Source organism: Oncorhynchus mykiss, chromosome 11, assembly GCF_013265735.2.
Source record: "Oncorhynchus mykiss isolate Arlee chromosome 11, USDA_OmykA_1.1, whole genome shotgun sequence".
NCBI classification, from domain to species: Eukaryota; Metazoa; Chordata; class Actinopteri; order Salmoniformes; family Salmonidae; genus Oncorhynchus; species Oncorhynchus mykiss.
This window is the reverse complement of record NC_048575.1, coordinates 75438317-75464922: the sequence shown is the minus strand read 5'-3', so window position 1 is coordinate 75464922 and position 26606 is coordinate 75438317. Positions and strand designations below refer to the sequence as shown.

General features: G+C 43.5%; 1 protein-coding gene across 1 annotated transcript in view; it reads left to right on the top strand.

Moving 5' to 3' along the window:
* The window catches only part of LOC110536392 (E3 ubiquitin-protein ligase znrf3-like), a 205458-nt gene that overhangs the window by 164013 nt on the left and 14839 nt on the right, over positions 1-26606 (top strand). The window contains exons 4-5 of the mRNA XM_036936352.1: positions 2353-2484; positions 22609-22719. Coding sequence (XP_036792247.1) covers positions 2353-2484; positions 22609-22719 — 243 coding nt within the window. The remainder of the gene's footprint in view (positions 1-2352; positions 2485-22608; positions 22720-26606) is intronic.

Here is a 26606-nt window from a genome sequence, read left to right as displayed (position 1 = left end):
GTAGGGGCAGGGTAACTGTCCATATGGGGTAGGGGCAGGGTAACTGTCCATATGGGGTAGGGGCAGGGTAACTGTCCATATGGGGTAGGGGCAGGGTAACTGTCCATATGGGGTAGGGGCAGGGTAACTGTCCATATGGGGTAGGGGCAGGGTAACTGTCCATATGGGGTAGGGGCAGGGTAACTGTCCATATGGGGTAGGGGCAGGGTAACTGTCCATATGGGGTAGGGGCAGGGTAACTGTCCATATGGGGTAGGGGCAGGGTAACTGTCCATATGGGGTAGGGGCAGGGTAACTGTCCATATGGGGTAGGGGCAGGGTAACTGTCCATATGGGGTAGGGGCAGGGTAACTGTCCATATGGGGTAGGGGCAGGGTAACTGTCCATATGGGGTAGGGGCAGGGTAACTGTCCATATGGGGTAGGGGCAGGGTAACTGTCCATATGGGGTAGGGGCAGGGTAACTGTCCATATGGGGTAGGGGCAGGGTAACTGTCCATATGGGGTAGGGGCAGGGTAACTGTCCATATGGGGTAGGGGCAGGGTAACTGTCCATATGGGGTAGGGGCAGGGTAACTGTCCATATGGGGTAGGGGCAGGGTAACTGTCCATATGGGGTAGGGGCAGGGTAACTGTCCATATGGGGTAGGGGCAGGGTAACTGTCCATATGGGGTAGGGGCAGGGTAACTGTCCATATGGGGTAGGGGCAGGGTAACTGTCCATATGGGGTAGGGGCAGGGTAACTGTCCATATGGGGTAGGGGCAGGGTAACTGTCCATATGGGGTAGGGGCAGGGTAACTGTCCATATGGGGTAGGGGCAGGGTAACTGTCCATATGGGGTAGGGGCAGGGTAACTGTCCATATGGGGTAGGGGCAGGGTAACTGTCCATATGGGGTAGGGGCAGGGTAACTGTCCATATGGGGTAGGGGCAGGGTAACTGTCCATATGGGGTAGGGGCAGGGTAACTGTCCATATGGGGTAGGGGCAGGGTAACTGTCCATATGGGGGGGACTGGGAGAACAGGTGGTGGCTATTCAGCAGCCTGATGGTCTGAGGCTAGAAACTATTGGCCAGTCTGACAGTTTCTGCCACGATGCTCCTATACTGCACACGTGTGAGTGATGGAAGCATGGAGAACGGCACATGGTTCGGGTGGCTGGGGTTCCTGATGATCTTCTTGGCCTTCCTGCGACACCTGGTGTTGTAGGTGTCCTGGAAGGCAGTCAGTGTGCAGCCAATGATGCGTTAGGCTGAGCGACCCACATACATGGTTAAATGCGGTGGTTCGCGCTTTCAGTTTTGCGCGAATGCCGCCATCTATCCATGGTTTCTGGTTAGGGTAAGTTTTAATAGTCACAGGGAGTACAGGAGGCGGCTGAGGATGCACCCTTGTGGGGCCCCCGTGTTGAGGATTAGTGTGGAGGAGATAATGTTGTCTACCTTCACCACCTGGGGACAGCCCATCAGGAAGTCCAGGACCCAGTTGCATAGGCCCACGGACGGCAGACTAGAGAGAGAGAAGCTCAGTCCAACTCAGTGGAGGAGGCAGTCTGTGTCCAGTACGGCCAAATACTGAACATACAATTAATTGACTTCTCTCCCTCTCCGTCCTTCCTTCCCTCCCTTCTTCCCTCCCTCCTCCATTTCTCCCTCCCTCCTTCCCTCCCTCCTCCATTACTCCCTCCCTCCCTCCCTCCACCCCATCCCTCCCTCCCTCCTCCTCCATTTCTCCCTCCTTCCCTCCCTCCTCCATTTCTCCCTCCCTCCTCCATTTCACCCTCTCTCCCACCTTCCCTCCCTCCTCCATCCCTCCCTCTTCCATTTCTCCCTCCCTCCCCATTTCACCCTCCCTCCATCCTCCATTTCACCCTCCCTCCCGCCTTCCCTCCATCCTCCATCTCTTCCTCCAGCCCTCCCTCCTCCATCCCTCCTTCCCTCCCTCCTCCATCCCTCCTTCCCTCCCTCCTCCATTTCTCCCCCCTCCATCCCTCCCGCCTCCCTCCATCCCTCCCTCCTCCATCTCTCCCTCCCTCCTCCATCTCTCCCTCCTCCTCCATCCATCCCTCCTCCATCCCTCGCACTGTAGAGGATGACCACAGTTTCCACGTCTCTGTCTCTGTCTCTCTCTCTGTCTCTGTCTCTCTCTCTCTCTCTCTCTCTCTCTCTCTGTCTCTCTCTCTCTCTCTCTCCATCCTACAGGAGATGAAATGAGAGACTATGTTGAAGATGAGCACACAGTTGTTATCCATCATTAAGGTTAACGTGTGTGTTGTCCTGTATACAGTAAATGTCCTTGTGTGTTAGTTCTCCTATCCTAATGTGCGTGTCTGTGTGTTCTCCTCTCCCGTAGCTAAACAAGTTAGCAGAGGACCCTCTGAAGAGGCCTGTGGTTTATGTGAAGGGGGCCGATGCTGTTAAGCTGATGAACATAGTCAACAAGCAGAAAGTGGCCCGCGCCAGGATCCAGCACAGACCACCGAGGGTAAACATTAAAAATATATATAGATGTTTTATTGTCACATACACCAGATAGGTGCAGTGTAATGCGTTGTTTTACAGGGTCAGCCATAGTAGCACGGCGCCCCTGGAGTAAGTGCCTTGCTCAAGGGCACATCGACAGATGGACCAACGCTTTAACACGTAGGCTACCTGCCGCCATGAGCACAACAATGAGCCAAACCAAAGCAGAACTACTGGGAAGAGAGTAACTGTGTGTGTGTGTGTGTGCGTGCGTGCGTGCGTGCGTGCGTGCGTGCGTGCGTGCGTGCGTGCGTGCGTGTGTGTGTGTGCGTGCGTGCGTGTGTGTGTGTGTGTGTGTGTGTGTGTGTGTGTGTGTGTGTGTGTGTGTGTGTGTGTGTGTGTGTGTGTGCGCGCGCACAATTGCAAGTGAATACACAAGCCAAGACATATTTTAGTTATTATGACTCCCATTTAAACCCTACTGTCACACTTCACAAAGCATTGACTGACTCGAGTCCCACAGCTACAGCTTCAGATATGGGAAGACACTCTAACAGGGAAATCTGAGCCACTCTCTATTCTTAGTTATTTCACATTTCAATTTCACACAGTCAATTTATCAATGGATGTAGCCAGGGGTATAACTATGCCCAATTCTGTTATTCAATCCCTGTGTGTGTTTATTAGTCATCAACACATGATGTGTATATGATTTGTTCTTCCAGACTGTTTCAGTGGTCATGCCCTCATACCAGACTGTTTCAGTGGTCATGCCCTCATACCAGACTGTTTCAGTGGTCATGCCCTCATTCCAGACTGTTTCAGTGGTCATGCCCTCATACCAGATGGTTTCAGTGGTCATTCCAGACTGTTTCAGTGATCATAACATCATTCCAGAATGTTTCAGTGTTTTTTCCATCATTCCAGACTGTTTCAGTGATCATTCCATCATTCCAGACTGTTTCAGTGATCATTACATCATTCCAGACTGTTTCAGTGTTTAGTCCATCATTCCAGGCTGTTTCAGTGATCATTACATCATTCCAGACTGTTTCAGTGATCATTACATCATTCCAGACTGTTTCAGTGTTTAGTCCATCATTCCAGACTGTTTCAGTGATCATTACATCATTCCAGACTGTTTCAGTGATCATTACATCATTCCAGACTGTTTCAGTGTTTAGTCCATCATTCCAGGCTGTTTCAGTGATCATTACATCATTCCAGACTGTTTCAGTGATCATTACATCATTCCAGACTGTTTCAATGATTAGTGCATACTGTTACAGTGGTCATTCCATTATTCCAGACTGTTTAAGTGATTATTCCAGACGGTTTCAGTAGTCATTACATCATTCCAGACTGTGCAGTGGTCATTATATCAATACAGACTGTTTCAGTGGTCATTCCATCATTCCAGACTGTTTTAATGGTCATTCCATCATTCCAGACTGTTTCAGTGGTCGTTATATCATTCCAGACTGTTTCAGTGATCATTCCAGACTGTTTCAGTTATTATTCCAGACTGTTTCTGTAGTCATTACAAAATTCCAGACTGTTTCAGTGGTCTTTCTGTTATTGCAGACTTTTTCAGTGATCATTCCATTGTTTCAGTGGTAATTCCAAACTGTTTTGGTGGTCATTATATCATTCTTGACTGTTTTGGTGGTCATTATATCATTCTTGACTGTTTTGGTGGTCATTCAAATCAAATCATCAAATCAAATTTTATTTGTCACATACACATGGTTAGCAGATGTTAATGCGAGTGTAGCGAAATGCTTGTGCTTCTAGTTCCGACAATGCAGTAATAACCAACAAGTAATCTAACTAACAATTCCAAAACTACTGTCTTGTACACAGTGTGAGGGGATAAAGAATATGTACATAAGGATATATGAATGAGTGATGGTACAGAGCAGCATAGGCAGATACAGTAGATTGTATCGAGTACAGTATATACATATGAGATGAGTATGTAAACAAAGTGGCATAGTTAAAGTGGCTAGTGATACATGTATTACATAAGGATACAGTCGATGATATAGAGTACAGTATATACGTATGCCTATGAGATGAATAATGTAGGGTGAGTAACGTTATATAAGGTAGCATTGGTTAAAGTGGCTAGTGATATATTTACATCATTTCCCATCAATTCCCATTATTAAAGTGGCTGGAGTTGAGTCAGTGTCAGTGTGTTGGCAGCAGCCACTCAATGTTAGTGGTGGCTGTTTAACAGTCTGATAGCCTTGAGATAGAAGCTGTTTTTCAGTCTCTCGGTCCCAGCTTTGATGCACCTGTACTGACCTCGCCTTCTGGATGATAGCGGGGTGAACAGGCAGTGGCTCGGGTGGTTGATGTCCTTGATGATCTTTATGGCCTTCCTGTGACATTGGGTGGTGTATGTGTCCTGGAGGGCAGGTAGTTTGCCCCCGGTGATGCGTTGTGCAGACCTCACTACCCTCTGGAGAGCCTTACGGTTGAGGGCGGAGCAGTTGCCGTACCAGGCGGTGATACAGCCCGCCAGGATGCTCTCGATTGTGCATCTGTAGAAGTTTGTGAGTGCTTTTGGTGACAAGCCGAATTTCTTCAGCCTCCTGAGGTTGAAGAGGCGCTGCTGCGCCTTCTTCACAATGCTTTCTGTGTGAGTGGACCAATTCAGTTTGTCTGTGATGTGTATGCCGAGGAACTTAAAACTTGCTACCCTCTCCACTACTGTTCCATCGATGTGGATAGGGGGGTGTTCCCTCTGCTGTTTCCTGAAGTCCACAATCATCTCCTTAGTTTTGTTGACGTTGAGTGTGAGGTTATTTTCCTGACACCACACTCCGAGGGCCCTCACCTCCTCCCTGTAGGCCGTCTCGTCGTTGTTGGTAATCAAGCCTACCACTGTTGTGTCGTCCGCAAACTTGATGATTGAGTTGGAGGCGTGCGTGGCCACGCAGTCGTGGGTGAACAGGGAGTACAGGAGAGGGCTCAGAACGCACCCTTGTGGGGCCCCAGTGTTGAGGATCAGCGGGGAGGAGATGTTGTTGCCTACCCTCACCACCTGGGGGCGGCCCGGCCCGTCAGGAAGTCCAGTACCCAGTTGCACAGGGCGGGGTCGAGACCCAGGGTCTCGAGCTTGATGACGAGCTTGGAGGGTACTATGGTGTTGAATGCCGAACTGTAGTCAATGAACAGCATTCTCACATAGGTATTCCTCTTGTCCAGATGGGTTAGGGCAGTGTGCAGTGTGGTTGAGATTGCATCGTCTGTGGACCTATTTGGGCGGTAAGCAAATTGGAGTGGGTCTAGGGTGTCAGGTAGGGTGGAGGTGATATGGTCCTTGACTAGTCTCTCAAAGCACTTCATGATGACGGAAGTGAGTGCTACGGGGCGGTAGTCGTTTAGCTCAGTTACCTTAGCTTTCTTGGGAAAAGGAACAATGGTGGCCCTCTTGAAGCATGTGGGAACAGCAGACTGGTACAGGGATTGATTGAATATGTCCGTAAACACACCGGCCAGCTGGTCTGCGCATGCTCTGAGGGCGCGGCTGGGGATGCCGTCTGGGCCTGCAGCCTTGCGAGGGTTAACACGTTTAAATGTCTTACTCACCTCGGCTGCAGTGAAGGAGAGACCGCAAGTTTTCGTTGCAGGCCGTGTCAGTGGCACTGTATTGTCCTCAAAGCGGGCAAAAAAGTTATTTCATTCCATCATTATTGACTGTTTTGGTGGTCATTCCATCATTCTTGACTGTTTTGGTGGTCATTGTATCATTCCAAACTGTTTTGGTGGTCATTCCATCATTCTTGACTGTTTCAGTGGTAATTCCCTCATTCCAGACTGTTGCAGTGATCATTATGACTATTTCAGTGGTCATTATATAATTCCAGAATGTTTCAGGTGTCATTCCATCATTCCAGACTGTCTCAGTGGTCATTATATCATTCCAGACTGTTTCAGTGGTCATTATATCATTCCAGACTGTTTCAGTGGTCATTATATCATTCCAGACTGTTTCAGTGGTAATTCCATCATTCCAGACTGTTTCAGTGGTCGTTATATCATTCCAGACTGTTTCAGTGGTCATTATATCATTCCAGACTGTTTCAGTGGTCATTATATCATTCCAGACTGTTTCAGTGGTCATTATATCATTCCAGACTGTTTCAGTGGGAATTCCATCATTCCAGACTGTTTCAGTGGTCGTTATATCATTCCAGACTGTTTCAGTGGTCATTATATCATTCCAGACTGTTTCAGTGGGAATTCCATCATTCCAGACTGTTTCAGTGGTCGTTATATCATTCCAGACTGTTTCAGTGGTCATTATATCATTCCAGACTGTTTCAGTGGGAATTCCATCATTCCAGACTGTTTCAGTGGTCATTCTGTTATTGCAGACATTTTCAATGATCATTTCATTGTTTCAGTGGTAATTCCATCATTCCAGACTGTTTCACTGTTTAGTCCATCATTCGAGACTGTTTCAGGGATCATTCGAGACTGTTTCAGGGATTTTTCCATCATTCCAGACTCTTTCAGTGATCATTCCTGACTGTTTCAGTGGTAATTCCATAATTCCAGACTGTTTCAGTGATCATTCCAGACTGTTTCAGTGGTAATTCCATAATTCCAAACTGTTTTGGTGGTCATTATATCATTCTTGACTGTTTTGGTGGTCATTATATCATTCTTGACTGTTTTGGTGGTCATTCCATCATTATTGACTGTTTTGGTGGTCATTCCATCATTCTTGACTGTTTTGGTGGTCATTGTATCATTCCAAACTGTTTTGGTGGTCATTCCATCATTCTTGACTGTTTCAGTGGTAATTCCCTCATTCCAGACTGTTGCAGTGATCATTATGACTATTTCAGTGGTCATTATATAATTCCAGACTGTTTCAGGTGTCATTCCATCATTCCAGACTGTCTCAGTGGTCATTATATCATTCCAGACTGTTTCAGTGGTCATTATATCATTCCAGACTGTTTCAGTGGGAATTCCATCATTCCAGACTGTTTCAGTGGTCATTATATCATTCCAGACTGTTTCAGTGGGAATTCCATCATTCCAGACTGTTTCAGTGGTAATTATATCAATTCTGATTGTTTCAGTGGGAATTCCATCATTCCAGACTGTTTCAGTGGGAATTCCATCATTCCAGACTGTTTCAGTGGGAATTCCATCATTCCAGACTGTTTCAGTGGTAATTATATCAATTCTGATTGTTTCAGTGGGAATTCCATCATTCCAGACTGTTTCAGTGGGAATTCCATCATTCCAGACTGTTTCAGTGGTCATTATATCATTCCAGACTGTTTCAGTGGTAATTCCATCATTCCAGACTGTTTCAGTGGTCATTATATCATTCCAGACTGTTTCAGTGGTCATTATATCATTCCAGACTGTTTCAGTGGGAATTCCATCATTCCAGACTGTTTCAGTGGTCGTTATATCATTCCAGACTGTTTCAGTGGTCATTATATCATTCCAGACTGTTTCAGTGGTCATTATATCATTCCAGACTGTTTCAGTGGTAATTCCATCATTCCAGACTGTTTCAGTGGTCATTATATCATTCCAGACTGTTTCAGTGGTAATTCCATCATTCCAGACTGTTTCAGTGGTAATTATATCAAGTCTGATTGTTTCAGTGGGAATTCCATCATTCCAGACTGTTTCAGTGGGAATTCCATCATTCCAGACTGTTTCAGTGGTCATTCTGTTATTGCAGACATTTTCAATGATCATTTAATTGTTTCAGTGGTAATTCCATCATTCCAGACTGTTTCAGTGGTCGTTATATCATTCCAGACTGTTTCAGTGGTCATTATATCATTCCAGACTGTTTCAGTGGTAATTCCATCATTCCAGACTGTTTCAGTGGTCATTATATCATTCCAGACTGTTTCAGTGGTAATTCCATCATTCCAGACTGTTTCAGTGGTCATTATATCATTCCAGACTGTTTCAGTGGTAATTCCATCATTCCAGACTGTTTCAGTGGTAATTATATCAATTCTGATTGTTTCAGTGGGAATTCCATCATTCCAGACTGTCTCAGTGGTCATTCTGTTATTGCAGACATTTTCAATGATCATTTAATTGTTTCAGTGGTAATTCCATCATTCCAGACTGTTTCAGTGGTAATTATATCAATTCTGATTGTTTCAGTGGGAATTCCATCATTCCAGACTGTTTCAGTGGTCATTATATCATTCCAGACTGTTTCAGTGGGAATTCCATCATTCCAGACTGTTTCAGTGGTCATTATATCATTCCAGACTGTTTCAGTGGGAATTCCATCATTCCAGACTGTTTCAGTGGTCATTATATCAATTCTGATTGTTTCAGTGGGAATTCCATCATTCCAGACTGTCTCAGTGGTCATTATATCATTCCAGACTGTTTCAGTGGTAATTCCATCATTCCAGACTGTTTCAGTGGTCATTATATCATTCCAGACTGTTTCAGTGGTAATTCCATCATTCCAGACTGTTTCAGTGGTAATTATATCAATTCTGATTGTTTCAGTGGGAATTCCATCATTCCAGACTGTCTCAGTGGTCATTCTGTTATTGCAGACATTTTCAATGATCATTTAATTGTTTCAGTGGTAATTCCATCATTCCAGACTGTTTCAGTGGTAATTATATCAATTCTGATTGTTTCAGTGGGAATTCCATCATTCCAGACTGTTTCAGTGGTCATTATATCATTCCAGACTGTTTCAGTGGGAATTCCATCATTCCAGACTGTTTCAGTGGTCATTATATCATTCCAGACTGTTTCAGTGGGAATTCCAACATTCCAGACTGTTTCAGTGGTCATTATATCATTCCAGACTGTTTCAGTGGTAATTCCATCATTCCAGACTGTTTCAGTGTTTAGTCCATCATTCGAGACTGTTTCAGGGATCATTTGAGACTGTTTCAGGGATTATTCCATCATTCCAGACTCTTTCAGTGATCATTCCTGACTGTTTCAGTGGTAATTCCATAATTCCAGACTGTTTCAGTGATCATTCCAGACTGTTTCAGTGGTAATTCCATAATTCCAAACTGTTTTGGTGGTCATTATATCATTCTTGACTGTTTTGGTGGTCATTATATGATTCTTGACTGTTTTCGTGGTCATTATATCATTCCAAACTGTTTTGGTGGTCATTCCATCATTCTTGACTGTTTTGGTGGTCATTATATCATTCCAAACTGTTTCAGTGGTAATTCCCTCATTCCAGACTGTTGCAGTGATCATTATATCATTACAGACTGTTTCAGGTGTCATTCCATCATTACAGACTGTCTCAGTGGTCATTATATCATTCCAGACTGTTTCAGTGGTCATTATATCATTCCAGACTGTTTCAGTGGGAATTCCATCATTCCAGACTGTTTCAGTGGTCATTATATCATTCCAGACTGTTTCAGTGGTCATTATATCATTCCAGACTGTTTCAGTGGGAATTCCATCATTCCAGACTGTTTCAGTTGTCATTATATCATTCCAGACTGTTTCAATGGTCATTCTGTTATTGTAGACATTTTCAATGATCATTTCATTGTTTCAGTGGTAATTCCATCATTCCAGACTGTTTCAGTGGGAATTCCAACATTCCAGACTGTTTCAGTGGTAATTCCATCATTCCAGACTGTTTCAGTGTTCATTCCAGACTGTTTCAGTGATCATTCCTGACTGTTTCAGTGGTAATTACATCATTCCAGACTCTTTCAGTGATCATTCCAGACTGTTTCAGTGGTAATTCCATCATTCCAGACTGTTTCAGTGATCATTCCAGACTGTTTCAGTGATCATTCCAGACTGTTTCAGTGGTAATTCCATCATTCCAAACTCTTTCAGTTATCATTCCAGACTGTTTCAGTGGTAATTCCATCATTCCAGTTTCAGTGGTAATTCCATAATTCCAGACTGTTTCAGTGGTAATTCCATAATTCCAGACTGTTTCAGTGATCATTCCAGACTGTTTCAGTGGTAATTCCATAATTCCAAACTGTTTTGGTGGTCATTATATCATTCTTGACTGTTTTGGTGGTCATTATATGATTCTTGACTGTTTTGGTGGTCATTATATCATTCCAAACTGTTTCAGTGGTAATTCCCTCATTCCAGACTGTTGCAGTGATCATTATATCATTACAGACCGTTTCAGGTGTCATTCCATCATTACAGACTGTCTCAGTGGTCATTATATCATTCCAGACTGTTTCAGTGGTCATTATATCATTCCAGACTGTTTCAGTGGGAATTCCATCATTCCAGACTGTTTCAGTGGTCGTTATATCATTCCAGACTGTTTCAGTGGTCATTATATCATTCCAGACTGTTTCAGTGGGAATTCCATCATTCCAGACTGTTTCAGTGGTCATTATATCATTCCAGACTGTTTCAGTGGTCATTATATCATTCCAGACTGTTTCAGTGGGAATTCCATCATTCCAGACTGTTTCAGTGGTCATTATATCATTCCAGACTGTTTCAGTGGTCATTACATCATTCCAGACTGTTTCAGTGGTAATTCCATCATTCCAGACTCTTTCAGTGATCATTCCAGACTGTTTCAGTGGTAATTCCATCATTCCAGACTCTTTCAGTGATCATTCCAGACTGTTTCAGTGGTAATTCCATCATTCCAGACTCTTTCAGTGATCATTCCAGACTGTTTCAGTGGTAATTCCATCATTCCAGTTTCAGTGGTAATTCCATCATTCCAGACTCTTTCAGTGATCATTTCAGACTGTTTCAGTGGTAATTCCATCATTCCAGACTCTTTCAGTGATCATTCCAGACTGTTTCAGTGGGAATTCCATCATTCCAGACTGTTTCAGTGGTCGTTATATCATTCCAGACTGTTTCAGTGGTCATTATATCATTCCAGACTGTTTCAGTGGGAATTCCATCATTCCAGACTGTTTCAGTGGTCGTTATATCATTCCAGACTGTTTCAGTGGTCATTATATCATTCCAGACTGTTTCAGTGGGAATTCCATCATTCCAGACTGTTTCAGTGGTCATTCTGTTATTGCAGACATTTTCAATGATCATTTCATTGTTTCAGTGGTAATTCCATCATTCCAGACTGTTTCACTGTTTAGTCCATCATTCGAGACTGTTTCAGGGATCATTCGAGACTGTTTCAGGGATTTTTCCATCATTCCAGACTCTTTCAGTGATCATTCCTGACTGTTTCAGTGGTAATTCCATAATTCCAGACTGTTTCAGTGATCATTCCAGACTGTTTCAGTGGTAATTCCATAATTCCAAACTGTTTTGGTGGTCATTATATCATTCTTGACTGTTTTGGTGGTCATTATATCATTCTTGACTGTTTTGGTGGTCATTCCATCATTATTGACTGTTTTGGTGGTCATTCCATCATTCTTGACTGTTTTGGTGGTCATTGTATCATTCCAAACTGTTTTGGTGGTCATTCCATCATTCTTGACTGTTTCAGTGGTAATTCCCTCATTCCAGACTGTTGCAGTGATCATTATGACTATTTCAGTGGTCATTATATAATTCCAGACTGTTTCAGGTGTCATTCCATCATTCCAGACTGTCTCAGTGGTCATTATATCATTCCAGACTGTTTCAGTGGTCATTATATCATTCCAGACTGTTTCAGTGGGAATTCCATCATTCCAGACTGTTTCAGTGGTCATTATATCATTCCAGACTGTTTCAGTGGGAATTCCATCATTCCAGACTGTTTCAGTGGTAATTATATCAATTCTGATTGTTTCAGTGGGAATTCCATCATTCCAGACTGTTTCAGTGGGAATTCCATCATTCCAGACTGTTTCAGTGGGAATTCCATCATTCCAGACTGTTTCAGTGGTAATTATATCAATTCTGATTGTTTCAGTGGGAATTCCATCATTCCAGACTGTTTCAGTGGGAATTCCATCATTCCAGACTGTTTCAGTGGTCATTATATCATTCCAGACTGTTTCAGTGGTAATTCCATCATTCCAGACTGTTTCAGTGGTCATTATATCATTCCAGACTGTTTCAGTGGTCATTATATCATTCCAGACTGTTTCAGTGGGAATTCCATCATTCCAGACTGTTTCAGTGGTCGTTATATCATTCCAGACTGTTTCAGTGGTCATTATATCATTCCAGACTGTTTCAGTGGTCATTATATCATTCCAGACTGTTTCAGTGGTAATTCCATCATTCCAGACTGTTTCAGTGGTCATTATATCATTCCAGACTGTTTCAGTGGTAATTCCATCATTCCAGACTGTTTCAGTGGTAATTATATCAAGTCTGATTGTTTCAGTGGGAATTCCATCATTCCAGACTGTTTCAGTGGGAATTCCATCATTCCAGACTGTTTCAGTGGTCATTCTGTTATTGCAGACATTTTCAATGATCATTTAATTGTTTCAGTGGTAATTCCATCATTCCAGACTGTTTCAGTGGTCGTTATATCATTCCAGACTGTTTCAGTGGTCATTATATCATTCCAGACTGTTTCAGTGGTAATTCCATCATTCCAGACTGTTTCAGTGGTCATTATATCATTCCAGACTGTTTCAGTGGTAATTCCATCATTCCAGACTGTTTCAGTGGTCATTATATCATTCCAGACTGTTTCAGTGGTAATTCCATCATTCCAGACTGTTTCAGTGGTAATTATATCAATTCTGATTGTTTCAGTGGGAATTCCATCATTCCAGACTGTCTCAGTGGTCATTCTGTTATTGCAGACATTTTCAATGATCATTTAATTGTTTCAGTGGTAATTCCATCATTCCAGACTGTTTCAGTGGTAATTATATCAATTCTGATTGTTTCAGTGGGAATTCCATCATTCCAGACTGTTTCAGTGGTCATTATATCATTCCAGACTGTTTCAGTGGGAATTCCATCATTCCAGACTGTTTCAGTGGTCATTATATCATTCCAGACTGTTTCAGTGGGAATTCCATCATTCCAGACTGTTTCAGTGGTCATTATATCAATTCTGATTGTTTCAGTGGGAATTCCATCATTCCAGACTGTTTCAGTGGTAATTATATCAATTCTGATTGTTTCAGTGGGAATTCCATCATTCCAGACTGTCTCAGTGGTCATTCTGTTATTGCAGACATTTTCAATGATCATTTAATTGTTTCAGTGGTAATTCCATCATTCCAGACTGTTTCAGTGGTAATTATATCAATTCTGATTGTTTCAGTGGGAATTCCATCATTCCAGACTGTTTCAGTGGTCATTATATCATTCCAGACTGTTTCAGTGGGAATTCCATCATTCCAGACTGTTTCAGTGGTCATTATATCATTCCAGACTGTTTCAGTGGGAATTCCAACATTCCAGACTGTTTCAGTGGTCATTATATCATTCCAGACTGTTTCAGTGGTAATTCCATCATTCCAGACTGTTTCAGTGTTTAGTCCATCATTCGAGACTGTTTCAGGGATCATTTGAGACTGTTTCAGGGATTATTCCATCATTCCAGACTCTTTCAGTGATCATTCCTGACTGTTTCAGTGGTAATTCCATAATTCCAGACTGTTTCAGTGATCATTCCAGACTGTTTCAGTGGTAATTCCATAATTCCAAACTGTTTTGGTGGTCATTATATCATTCTTGACTGTTTTGGTGGTCATTATATGATTCTTGACTGTTTTCGTGGTCATTATATCATTCCAAACTGTTTTGGTGGTCATTCCATCATTCTTGACTGTTTTGGTGGTCATTATATCATTCCAAACTGTTTCAGTGGTAATTCCCTCATTCCAGACTGTTGCAGTGATCATTATATCATTACAGACTGTTTCAGGTGTCATTCCATCATTACAGACTGTCTCAGTGGTCATTATATCATTCCAGACTGTTTCAGTGGTCATTATATCATTCCAGACTGTTTCAGTGGGAATTCCATCATTCCAGACTGTTTCAGTGGTCATTATATCATTCCAGACTGTTTCAGTGGTCATTATATCATTCCAGACTGTTTCAGTGGGAATTCCATCATTCCAGACTGTTTCAGTTGTCATTATATCATTCCAGACTGTTTCAATGGTCATTCTGTTATTGTAGACATTTTCAATGATCATTTCATTGTTTCAGTGGTAATTCCATCATTCCAGACTGTTTCAGTGGGAATTCCAACATTCCAGACTGTTTCAGTGGTAATTCCATCATTCCAGACTGTTTCAGTGTTCATTCCAGACTGTTTCAGTGATCATTCCTGACTGTTTCAGTGGTAATTACATCATTCCAGACTCTTTCAGTGATCATTCCAGACTGTTTCAGTGGTAATTCCATCATTCCAGACTGTTTCAGTGATCATTCCAGACTGTTTCAGTGATCATTCCAGACTGTTTCAGTGGTAATTCCATCATTCCAAACTCTTTCAGTTATCATTCCAGACTGTTTCAGTGGTAATTCCATCATTCCAGTTTCAGTGGTAATTCCATAATTCCAGACTGTTTCAGTGGTAATTCCATAATTCCAGACTGTTTCAGTGATCATTCCAGACTGTTTCAGTGGTAATTCCATAATTCCAAACTGTTTTGGTGGTCATTATATCATTCTTGACTGTTTTGGTGGTCATTATATGATTCTTGACTGTTTTGGTGGTCATTATATCATTCCAAACTGTTTCAGTGGTAATTCCCTCATTCCAGACTGTTGCAGTGATCATTATATCATTACAGACCGTTTCAGGTGTCATTCCATCATTACAGACTGTCTCAGTGGTCATTATATCATTCCAGACTGTTTCAGTGGTCATTATATCATTCCAGACTGTTTCAGTGGGAATTCCATCATTCCAGACTGTTTCAGTGGTCGTTATATCATTCCAGACTGTTTCAGTGGTCATTATATCATTCCAGACTGTTTCAGTGGGAATTCCATCATTCCAGACTGTTTCAGTGGTCATTATATCATTCCAGACTGTTTCAGTGGTCATTATATCATTCCAGACTGTTTCAGTGGGAATTCCATCATTCCAGACTGTTTCAGTGGTCGTTATATCATTCCAGACTGTTTCAGTGGTCATTATATCATTCCAGACTGTTTCAGTGGGAATTCCATCATTCCAGACTGTTTCAGTGGTCATTATATCATTCCAGACTGTTTCAGTGGTCATTACATCATTCCAGACTGTTTCAGTGGTAATTCCATCATTCCAGACTCTTTCAGTGATCATTCCAGACTGTTTCAGTGGTAATTCCATCATTCCAGACTCTTTCAGTGATCATTCCAGACTGTTTCAGTGGTAATTCCATCATTCCAGACTCTTTCAGTGATCATTCCAGACTGTTTCAGTGGTAATTCCATCATTCCAGTTTCAGTGGTAATTCCATCATTCCAGACTCTTTCAGTGATCATTTCAGACTGTTTCAGTGGTAATTCCATCATTCCAGACTCTTTCAGTGATCATTCCAGACTGTTTCAGTGATCATTCCATCATCTGTTAGGAACATTAACATACCTAAAGCACATTGTAAAAATGTTATTATTGATTCTTTCATTGATTACTTTCTCTCACAATTTGAGCATTTCTATCCCCCAAAAATGTTGTGGGTGTTTTACATGGGAATCAATTTAACTGTTTGAGACTTTTTAATATACACAGGGACATTTAAGTTGATACATTTAAAAAGGAATTGGTACCAATGCGGTTGTCTGCTGTTTGGGAGGGACAGACAATTTAGTCATTCATACATTGTGCAATGTGTCTTTATAATGTAATCCTAAAATGAGTCTGTGAAGATTGTCATGAATGATGTAATTTGCATCGTAAGGTCTTGGTTTTGTTTTGATAGATGACGTCACCTTAGTCTAGGGTAGGTAGGGCAGTTAGGTTACTGAGGTCTTTCTAATGGATACACGAAAACAATTATTAGATCTCTATACTAACCAAAGCTTATAGTTCATTGTTTTTCTAATTTGTGACTGACCGGCTCAAATCGGTCTTATGTAGCAAATTTGAAATTGGGTTTTTTATGTTGGTAAAAAGTAGAGACTTGAGCTACAAAATGGTATATCATACACTGTATTTCTGAGGAACAATGGATAAGTAATTCTGCTTTGAAAGTTGATAAACTTGTAAACTCACTTTTGAGAATAGGGCCTTTGAATAATTTGGAACCCACTGGACAGCTCTCCTATGTCTACACACATTCAGCATTGTTCACACCCTCTTCAGCCGGCCCCACCCATCTCTTTAAGGATTCACATGTAGTAGCCTACAATAATGAAAAATGCCAGGGATATAGAGTGTCCAGATAGTGAGTCTGCCAGATCAATTAGCCTTTTAAAATGATAAACTTGGATTAGTTAACACAACGTTGTAACACAGGAGTGATGGTTGCTGATAATGGGCCTCTGTACGCCTCTGTAGATATTCCATAAAAAAATCTGCTGTTTCCAGCTACAAAAGTCATTTACAACATTAACAATGACTACGCTGTATTTCTGATCAATTTGATGTTATTTTCATGGACAACATTTTTTGATTTTCTTTCAAAAACAAGGACATTTCTAGTGACCCCAAACTTTTGAAGGGTAGTGTAAATAAAATATACAGTATGTACACGAACAATATCAATAGCATGAACAACGGAATCTATATTCGGAGAGCCTGTTTCTGTTCTGCCCTTGACTTTGGTGCAGGGCATGTGATGTCCATAGCCTCTTCGTCGCAAAACTCCCTGATTTTCTCAAAAAGCTAGTTTGTCTAGCTGTGTCCAGTCCAGGTGGTGCTTGTACAGGCAGACCATCTATGGGAGGAAGGATGTCAGTGTTGAGCAACAGCTGAAACTTGGTCTCGACTGAGTCTGAACGCTCCTTGGCAACAACAACACCAAGCTCCAGAGCATCGATGCTGTAAAACAGGAAATAACAAAAAAAATAGACATTACAACCGTGCTCAACATCAATTCACCTCCCAAGTTTAGATAAGAAGAATAACCTCATACAATGCAATGAAAACTATATTCACCTGAAGTGCTGGTACTGCTTGATTTGTGGTAGGGGCCTGAAGTACGGAGTCAGGTGTTGTTGCCAGCCATAGCTTTCCAGCAGCACCGTATCATCCTCCAGTCCAACCAGCTGTGGTTGGACAGGAGGAGTCCAACCAGTCCGACCAGCTGTGTGAGATCAATAAAAGTAGTGCCAATCATGTTGGAGGTCAATTAAATAATCAAAACATGTTGTTTATGCTTTACATACAAAGTGTTGTCATTGATTCCTTGTAGAGATGCCACATTGCTGCTTTTGTCACATGGGATGGCAGCAGCTTTCCACCAAAGTGTTTGTGTCCTGGGTGGCGTCCTGGTAACACTATGGCATTATTCTCTGTGTAGTTGTTGATGAAGTTCACCACTCGCTGCAAGTCCTCATGCTTCAGGTGTAACCTTTGATGGGAGGCATTAGACCCTTCTCCTTGTATAACTGGTGGAAGAGAGTCAGGCGTGTTCTGCTGATGATGAAGGACAAGTTCCAGATGCATTATTATGCAATAGATGCGAAATGGCATTCTGAGATTACATCACTACACACAGTTCATACAGTGGGGAGAACAAGTATTTGATACACTGCCGATTTAGCATTTTTTCCTACTTACAAAGCATGTAGAGGTCTGTAATTTTATCATAGGTACGCTTCAACTGTAAGAGACGGAATCTAAAACAAAAATCCAGAAAATCACATTGTATGATTTTTAAGTAATTAATTAGCATAATATGCAATGATGGTGTTAGAGTCATGTTTGGCCACACAGTCGTGGGTGAACAGGGAATACACGAGGGGACTAAGTACACACCCCTGATGGGCCCCAGTGTTAAGGATCAGCATGGCAGATGTGTTGTTTCCTACTCTTCTCACCTGGGGGCGGCCCATCAGGAAGTCCATAATCCAGTTGTAGAGGGAGGTGTTTAGTCCCAGAGTCCTTAGCTTAATGATGAGCTTTGTGGGCGCTATGGTGTTGAACGCTGAGCTGTAGTCAATGAACAGCATTCTCACATAGGTGTTCCTTTTGTCCAGGTGAGAAAAGGCAGTGTGGAGTGCGATTGAGATTGTGTCATCTGTGGATCTGTTGGGGGCGGTATGCGAATTGGAGTGGGTCTAGGGTGTCCGGGAGGATGCTGTTGATGTGAGCCATGACCAGCCTTTCAAACCACTTCATTGCTACCGACGTGAGTGCCACAGGGTGGTAATCATTTAGGCAGGAACTATGGTGGTCTGCTTGAAACATGTAGGTATTACAGACTCGGTCAGGGAGAGGTTGAAAATGTCAGTGAAGACACTTGACAGTTGGTCCGCACATGCTTTGAGTACACGTCCTGGTAATCCGTCTGGCCCAGCGGCTTTGTGAATGTTGACCTGTTTAAAGGTTTTGTCCACATCGGCTACCGAGAGCATTATCACACAGTCATCCAGAACAGCTGGTGCTCTCGTGCATGCTTTGGTGTTGCTTGCTTCGAAGCGAGCATAAAAGGCATTTAGCTCATCTGGTAGGTTCGTATCACTGGGCAGCTCGCGCATGGGTTTCCATTTGTAGTCCGTAATAGTTTTCAAGCCCTGCCACACCCAACGAGTGTCAGAGCCGGTGTAGTAGGATTCGAGCTTAATCCTGTATTGATGCTTTGCTTGTTTGATGGTTTGTCTGAGGGCATAGCGGGATTTCTTATAAGCGTCCGGATTAGTCTCCCGCTCCTTGAAAGCGGCAACTCTAGCCTTTAGCTCGATGCAGATGTTTGCCTGTAATCCATGGCTTCTGGTTTGGATATGTACGTACAGTCACTGTGGTGGGGACGTCATCAATGCACATATTGATGAAGCCGATGACTGAGGTGGTGTACTCCTCAATGCCATCGGATGAATCCCGGAACATATTCGAGTCTGTTCTAGCAAAACAGTCCTGTAGTTTAGTATCCGCGTCATCTGACCACTTTTCTATTGAGCGAGAAACTGGTACTTCCGTGGAACATGAACCAATTGGACTACATTATCTATGGATGTAATATTTCATCATCATTCTTTATCAGACGCTGTTTCTATGGTCCCATGTACCACTTTTCCAGACCATGTTTTCACATTTGACATTACTGTACACTCACCGGCCACTTTATTAGGCACACCTATCTAGTACTGGGTAGGACCCCCCTTTTGCCTCCACAACAGCCTGAATTATTCACAGTGTTGTACGTTAAGAGATGCCCTTCCGCACACCTTTCTGTTAGCTTGAATGAGTCTGGACATTCTCCTCTGACCTCTCTCATTATCAAGGTGTTTTTGCCAACAGAACTGCCGCTCACTGAATGTGTTTTGTTTATCGCACCATTCTCTGTAAACTCTAGAGACTGTAGTGCGTAAAAATCCCAGGAAGGCAGCTGTTTCTGAGATGCTGGAATCACCATGTGTGTCATCAACAATCATATAACGGTCAAAGTTGCTTAGATTTCACATCTTGCTCGTTCTTATGTTTGGTCAAACAACAACTTGAGATCTATACTCTATGTACTCTATATATTGAGTTGCAGGCAGCCACATGATTCGCTGTTCGAAGGGGCAGGCTATTTGCCTTAACATGCAGGTGTACCTAATAAGGCCCTTCTAATTGCTTTTCCAATACTGCCAACTTGTTACTGATGATTGATTTCACATTGTGGTACGAGTAAATAGTGAAATGAGTGGTATCCACCTACAACAGCAATAACATGGAGCCGGCAGGTGATCCAGGTCACAATAGAGGTCAAGCAGTGGGAGGAGGAAGACGAGGAAGACGAGGAAGACGTGGTGGTCAAAGGAATGGCAGGGGACAAGCACCCCTTCTGAGAGGTGGTCGTGGGCCTCGTTTGAGAGGTGTGGGGGAACGTGGTAGAGGACAAGGCCATGGACCAAGACAGCGGCAGCAACAGCAAAGAGTGTCCAATGAAATCCGAGCAATAGTTGTAGACCATCTCGTAAATCATGGCATGACAATGACTGAGGCAGCTACAATGATTCAACCGTGGCCTCAATCATCAGAACTTTCCGCAATGAGAACTGGTAAGTCTTCAGAATGCACTAAACATTAGGCTACTCTCAATTGTCAAATGACTGTATACTGCATGCCAATGTGTACCACAGAGTAGGTGATGTGACTAAATGTGTTCTTACTGTCATTTTCCCTGCAGAATTGAGACTAGGCCAAATAGGGGAGGCAGAGGCAAAATTATGACTGACCAATAAGAGCGGGCTGTGGTCAATTTGGTTCGGGCCAGAAATAACATTCGCCTTAAAGAAATTCGGCAGCACATCTTGGACAATGATGACATGCTCAACAATGTGGAAGCCATAAGTTTGCCGACTATTGCACCCATGCTGAAAAGGCACGAGGTGTCTCTAAAACAGCCTTACCGTGTGCCTTTAGAAAGAAATGCAGACCGAGTGAAGCAACTGAGGACTGAGTATGCTCGGGTATGTTCAGTTTCAAGATGCCTGTTGTGAAAAATTCTACATCATTGTAATCTGTAATTCTCTTTCCAAAATGCATTTTTAGAGGGTGATCAGCTGGATGCTGATGAAAACCGTCACAAATTGCTATTTTTGGATGAGGCAGGCTTCAACCTGGCCAAGACAAGGAGGAGTGGTCGGAATTTAATTTGCCAGCGGGCAACCATCCAAGTATCTGGACAACGTGGGGTTAACATCACCATGTGTGTGGCTATATCAGAAGATGGTGTGGTTGGACGCAGTCCCCGTATTGGATCATATAATGCAGCTCTCCTTGTAACCTTCCTTGATGAGCTAAATCAGGTCTGTAGAGCTGATGGCGTGACCTATGTCATTGTGTGGGATAATGTCAGGTTCCAAATGGTGTCATGGATGACGCATGCAATGACATCACGGCAGACCAGTGTCAGGCCTGGATTCACCATGCAATGACATCACGGCAGACCAGTGTCAGGCCTGGATTCACCATGCAATGACATCACGGCAGACCAGTGTCAGGCCTGGATTCAACATGCAATGACATCACGGCAGACCAGTGTCAGGCCTGGATTCACCATGCAATGACATCACGGCAGACCAGTGTCAGACCTGGATTCACCATGCAATGACATCACGGCAGACCAGTGTCAGGCCTGGATTCACCATGCAATGACATCACAGCAGACCAGTGTCAGGCCTGGATTCACCATGCAATGACATCACGGCAGACCAGTGTCAGGCCTGGATTCACCATGCAACGACATCACGGCAGACCAGTGTCAGGCCTGGATTCGCCATGCCCGAAGATTTTTCCCAAGATGTTTGGCTAATGAAAACATCCATTGTGATGTGGATGAGAACCTATGGCCAAATCCACAAGACAGGGTTGATGGAAATATAGAAGTACAGTAATCAACCCTTTGTTTAGCTTTTTACAGTAAGCCAGGTGATGTTTTACTGTAGTTTTTTCGTTTTTGTAGCTAATTATTCTTGCTTTGATTCAAAGAAACCTATGAGTGATTTTATTGTATTTCATCAATAAATGTCAGATTTTGTTTAATGATTCCACTGTGTCTGTAGTATTCTCTCTACTAGTCATTTTACAGTGATGTATTTACGTGTAGTACCATAATGAAACATGTATCACATATTTTGTACTACAATATTTAATGACTTGAACGAACAACTACACAGTGAAACTGTCGGTATCTTGTGTGTGGGTGATCAAAATTAATGTTCCTATGTTATTTTGTGATAAATGAGTTATTTGAACCAATGATTCTGCAAGTGCAAGGTTTCTTTAAAGATATGAATGCACAATGCAATGTTTTGAACATTGGACAGCTTGAGTTACAAGTGATGACTGTTTTTAGTTTAGAGTTTTTGAAAAATGACTAAATGGTTTTGAAATTAGTGCCAAAGTGATTGTAAAAAAACTCAAAAAATAGGATACATTTTTGGCACAAATATAATACAACGAATTGAAATAGGAAATGTATGTGCCTGGCAATTGGGCAATAATTAATAGATTAATGTGTAGGATTAAGTATTAGAAGTCGTGTGTGTGTGTGTGTGTGTGTGTGTGTCTGTGTGTCTGTGTCTGTGTCTGTGTCTGTGTCTGTGTCTGTGTGTGTGTGTGGTTTCTTCCTTTGGCTGTATATATCTAATTGAGTCTCTCCCCGGTGTGTTTCTACAGCAGCCTACAGAGTACTTTGACATGGGAATCTTCCTGGCCTTCTTCGTAGTGGTGTCTCTGGTCTGCCTCGTGCTGCTCATCAAGATCAAACTAAAACAGAGAAGAAGCCAGGTGAGGACACACACACACACAAACAGACACACACGCACAGACACACACACACACATACACATATACATACAGTTGAAATCGGAAGTTTACATACACTTAGGTTGGAGTCATTAAAACTAGTTTTTCAACCACTCCACAAATTTCTTGTTAACAAACTATAGTTTTGGCAAGTCAGTTAAGACATCTACTTTGTGCATGACACAAGTCATTTTTCCAACAATTGTTTACAGACAGATTATTTCACTTATAATTCACTATCACAATTTCAGTGGGTCAGAAGTTTACATACACTAAGTTGACTGTGCCTTTAAACAGCTTGGAAAATTCCAGAAAATTATGTCATAGCTTTAGAAGCTTCTGATAGGCTAATTGACATCATTTAAGTCAATTGGAGGTGTACCTGTGGATGTATTTCAAGGCCTACCTTCAAACTCAGTGCCTCTTTGCTTGACATCATGGGAAAATCCAAAGAAATCAGCCAAGACCTCAGAAAAAAACTGTAGACATCCACAAGTCTGGTTCATCCTTGGGAGCAATTTCCAAACGCCTGAAGGTACCACGTTCATCTGTACAAACAATAGTACGCAAGTATAAACACCATGGGACCAAGCAGCCGTCATACCGCTCAGGAAGGAGACGCGTTCTGTCTCCTAGAGATGAACGTACTTTGGTGCAAAAAGTGCAAAACAATCATAGAACAACAGCAAAGGACCTTGTGAAGATGCTGGAGGAAACGGGTACAAAAGTATCTATATCCACAGTATAACGAGTCCTATATCGACATAACCTGAAAGGCCGCTCAGCAAGGAAGAAGCCACTGCTACAAAACCACCATAAAACAGGCAGATTATTTTTATTATTATTTTTATTTCCAATTAATTTTTTATGTCACCTTTATTTAACCAGGTAGGCTAGTTGAGAACACCTTCATTTAACCAGGTAGGCTAGTTGAGAACACCTTTATTTAACCAGGTAGACCAGTTGAGAACAAGTTCTTATTTACAACTGCGACCTGGCCAAGATAAAGCAAAGCAGTGTGACACAGACAACAACACAGAGTTACACATGCAGTAAACAATAAATAAGCCAATAACACAATAAACAAGTCAATGACACAGTAGAAAAAAATTAAGTCTATATACAGTGTGTGCAAAAGGCATGAGGAGGTAGGGAATAAATAGGCCACAGGAGCGAATAATTACTATTTAGCAGATTAACACTGGAGTGATAAATGAGCAGATGATGATGTGCTAGTAGAGATACTGGTGTGCAAAAGAGCAGAAAAGTAAATAAAATAAAAACAGTATGGGGATGAGGTAGGTAGATTGGGTGGGCTATTTACAGATGAACTATGTACAGCTGCAGCGATCGGTTAGCTGCTCAGATAGTTGATGTTTAAAGTTGGTGAGGGAAATAAAAGTCTCCAACTTCAGCGATTTTTGCAATTCGTTTCAATCACTGGCAGCAGAGAACTGGAAGGAAAGGCGGCCAAATGAGGTGTTGGCTTTGGGGATGATCAGTGAGATATACCTGCTGGAACGTGTGCTACGGGTGGGTGTTGTTATCGTGACCAGTGAACTGAGATAAGGCGGAGCTTTACCTAGCATAGACTTATAGATGACCTGGAGCCAGTGGGTCTGGCGACGAATATGTAGCGAGGGCCAGCCGACGAGAGCATACAGGTTGCAGTGGTGGGTAGTATAAGGTGATTTGGTAACAAAACGGATGGCACTGTGATAGACTGCATCCAGTTTGCTGAGTAGAGTATTGGAAGCTATTTTGTAGATGACATCACCGAAGCCGAGGATCGGTAGGATAGTCAGTTTTACAAGGGTAAGTTTGGCGGCGTGAGTGAAGGAGGCAACTGGTTTGCAAATGCACATGGGGACAAAGATCGTACTTTTTGGAGAAATGTCCTCTGTTCTGATGAAACAAAAATAGAACTGTTTGGCCATAATGACCATTGTTATGTTTGGAGGAAAAAGGGGATGCTTGCAAGCCGAAGAACACCATCCCAACCGTGAAGCATGGGTGTGGCAGCATCATGTTTTTGGGGTGCTTTGCTGCAGGAGGGGCTGGTGCACTTCAGAAAAATAGATGGCATCACGAGGCAGGAAAATTATGTAGATATATTGAAGTTGACACGGGCATGCTGAGGACACGCTGTATATCAGTGGTGCACCTGTACATGCACCTGTATATCAGTGGTGGCTGTTGCCACTTTAAGTAGGAGGATAGGCTCATAGTTATGCTCGGACAAGAAAGAGGTGAATCAAACACGTGGTTTCTACTACACTACAGATATTGTTATAAACTGTCCCCCTCTCCCCAGCCACCAACTCTGTCCTCTGCCCTCTCCACAGCCATCAACTCTCTGTCCTCTGCTCCTCTGCTCCTCTCCACAGCCACCAACTCTCTGTCCTCTCCACAGCCACCAACTCTCTGTCCTCTGCCCTCTCCACAGCCATCAACTCTCTGTCCTCTGCTCCTCTGCTCCTCTGCTCCTCTCCACAGCCACCAACTCTCTGTCCTCTGTCCTCTGCACAGCCATCAACTCTCTGTCCTCTCCACAGCCATCAACTCTCTGTCCTCTGTCCTCTGCTCCTCTGCTCCTCTCCACAGCCACCAACTCTCTGTCCTCTCCACAGCCACCAACTCTCTGTCCTCTCCACAGCCACCAACTCTCTGTCCTCTCCACAGCCACCAACTCTCTGTCCTCTCTCCTCTCCACAGCCACCAACTCTCTGTCCTCTCCACAGCCACCAACTCTCTGTCCTCTCCAAAGCCACCAACTCTCTGTCCTCTCTCCTCTCCACAGCCACCAACTCTCTGTCCTCTGTCCTCTGCTCCTCCCCCCAGCCACCAACTCTCTGTCCTCTGTCCTCTCGCCAGCCACCAACTCTCTATCCTCTGTCCTTTCGCCAGCCACCAACTCTCTGTCCTCTGCTCCTCTCCTCAGCCACCAATTCTCAATCCTCTGCTCCTCTCCTCAGCTACCAACTCTCTGTCCTCTGTCCTCTCCCCAGCCACCAACTCTCTGTCCTCTGTCCTCTCCCCAGCCACCAACTCTCTGTCCTCTGTCCTCTCTACAGCCACCAACTCTCTGTCCTCTGTCCTCGGCTCCTCTCCCAGCCACCAACTCTCTGTCCTCTGTCCTCTCCCCAGCCACGAACTCTCTGTCCTCTGTCCTCTCCACAGCCATCAACTCTCTGTCCTCTGTCCTCTCCACAGCCACCAACTCTCTGTCCTCTGTCCTCTCCACAGCCACCAACTCTCTGTCCTCTGCTCCTCTCCTCAGCCACCAATTCTCTGTCCTCTGCTCCTCTCGCCAGCCACCAACTCTCTGTCCTCTGCTCCTCTCCTCAGCCACCAACTCTCTGTCCTCTGCTCCTCTCCTCAGCCACCAACTCTCTGTCCTCTGCTCCTCTCCTCAGCCACCAATTCTCTGTCCTCTGCTCCTCTCCCCAGCCACCAACTCTCTGTCTTCTCCCCAGCCACCAACTCTCTGTCCTCTGTCCTCTCCACAGCCACCAACTCTCTGTCCTCTGCTCCTCTCCCCAGCCACCAACTCTCTGTCCTTTGCTCCTCTCCCCAGCCACCAACTCTCTGTCCTCTGTCCTCTCCCCAGCCACCAACTCTCTATCCTCTGTCCTCTCCTCAGCCACCAACTCTCTGTCCTCTCCACAGCCACCAATGCTCTGTCCTCTCCTCAGCCACCAACTCTCTGTCCTCTCCTCAGCCACCAACTCTCTGTCTTCTGCTCCTCTCCCCAGCCACCAACTCTCTGTCCTCTCCACAGCCACCAACTCTCTGTCCTCTCCACAGCCACCAACTCTCTGTCCTCTGCTCCTCTGCTCCTGTCCTCAGCCACCAACTCTCTGTCCTCT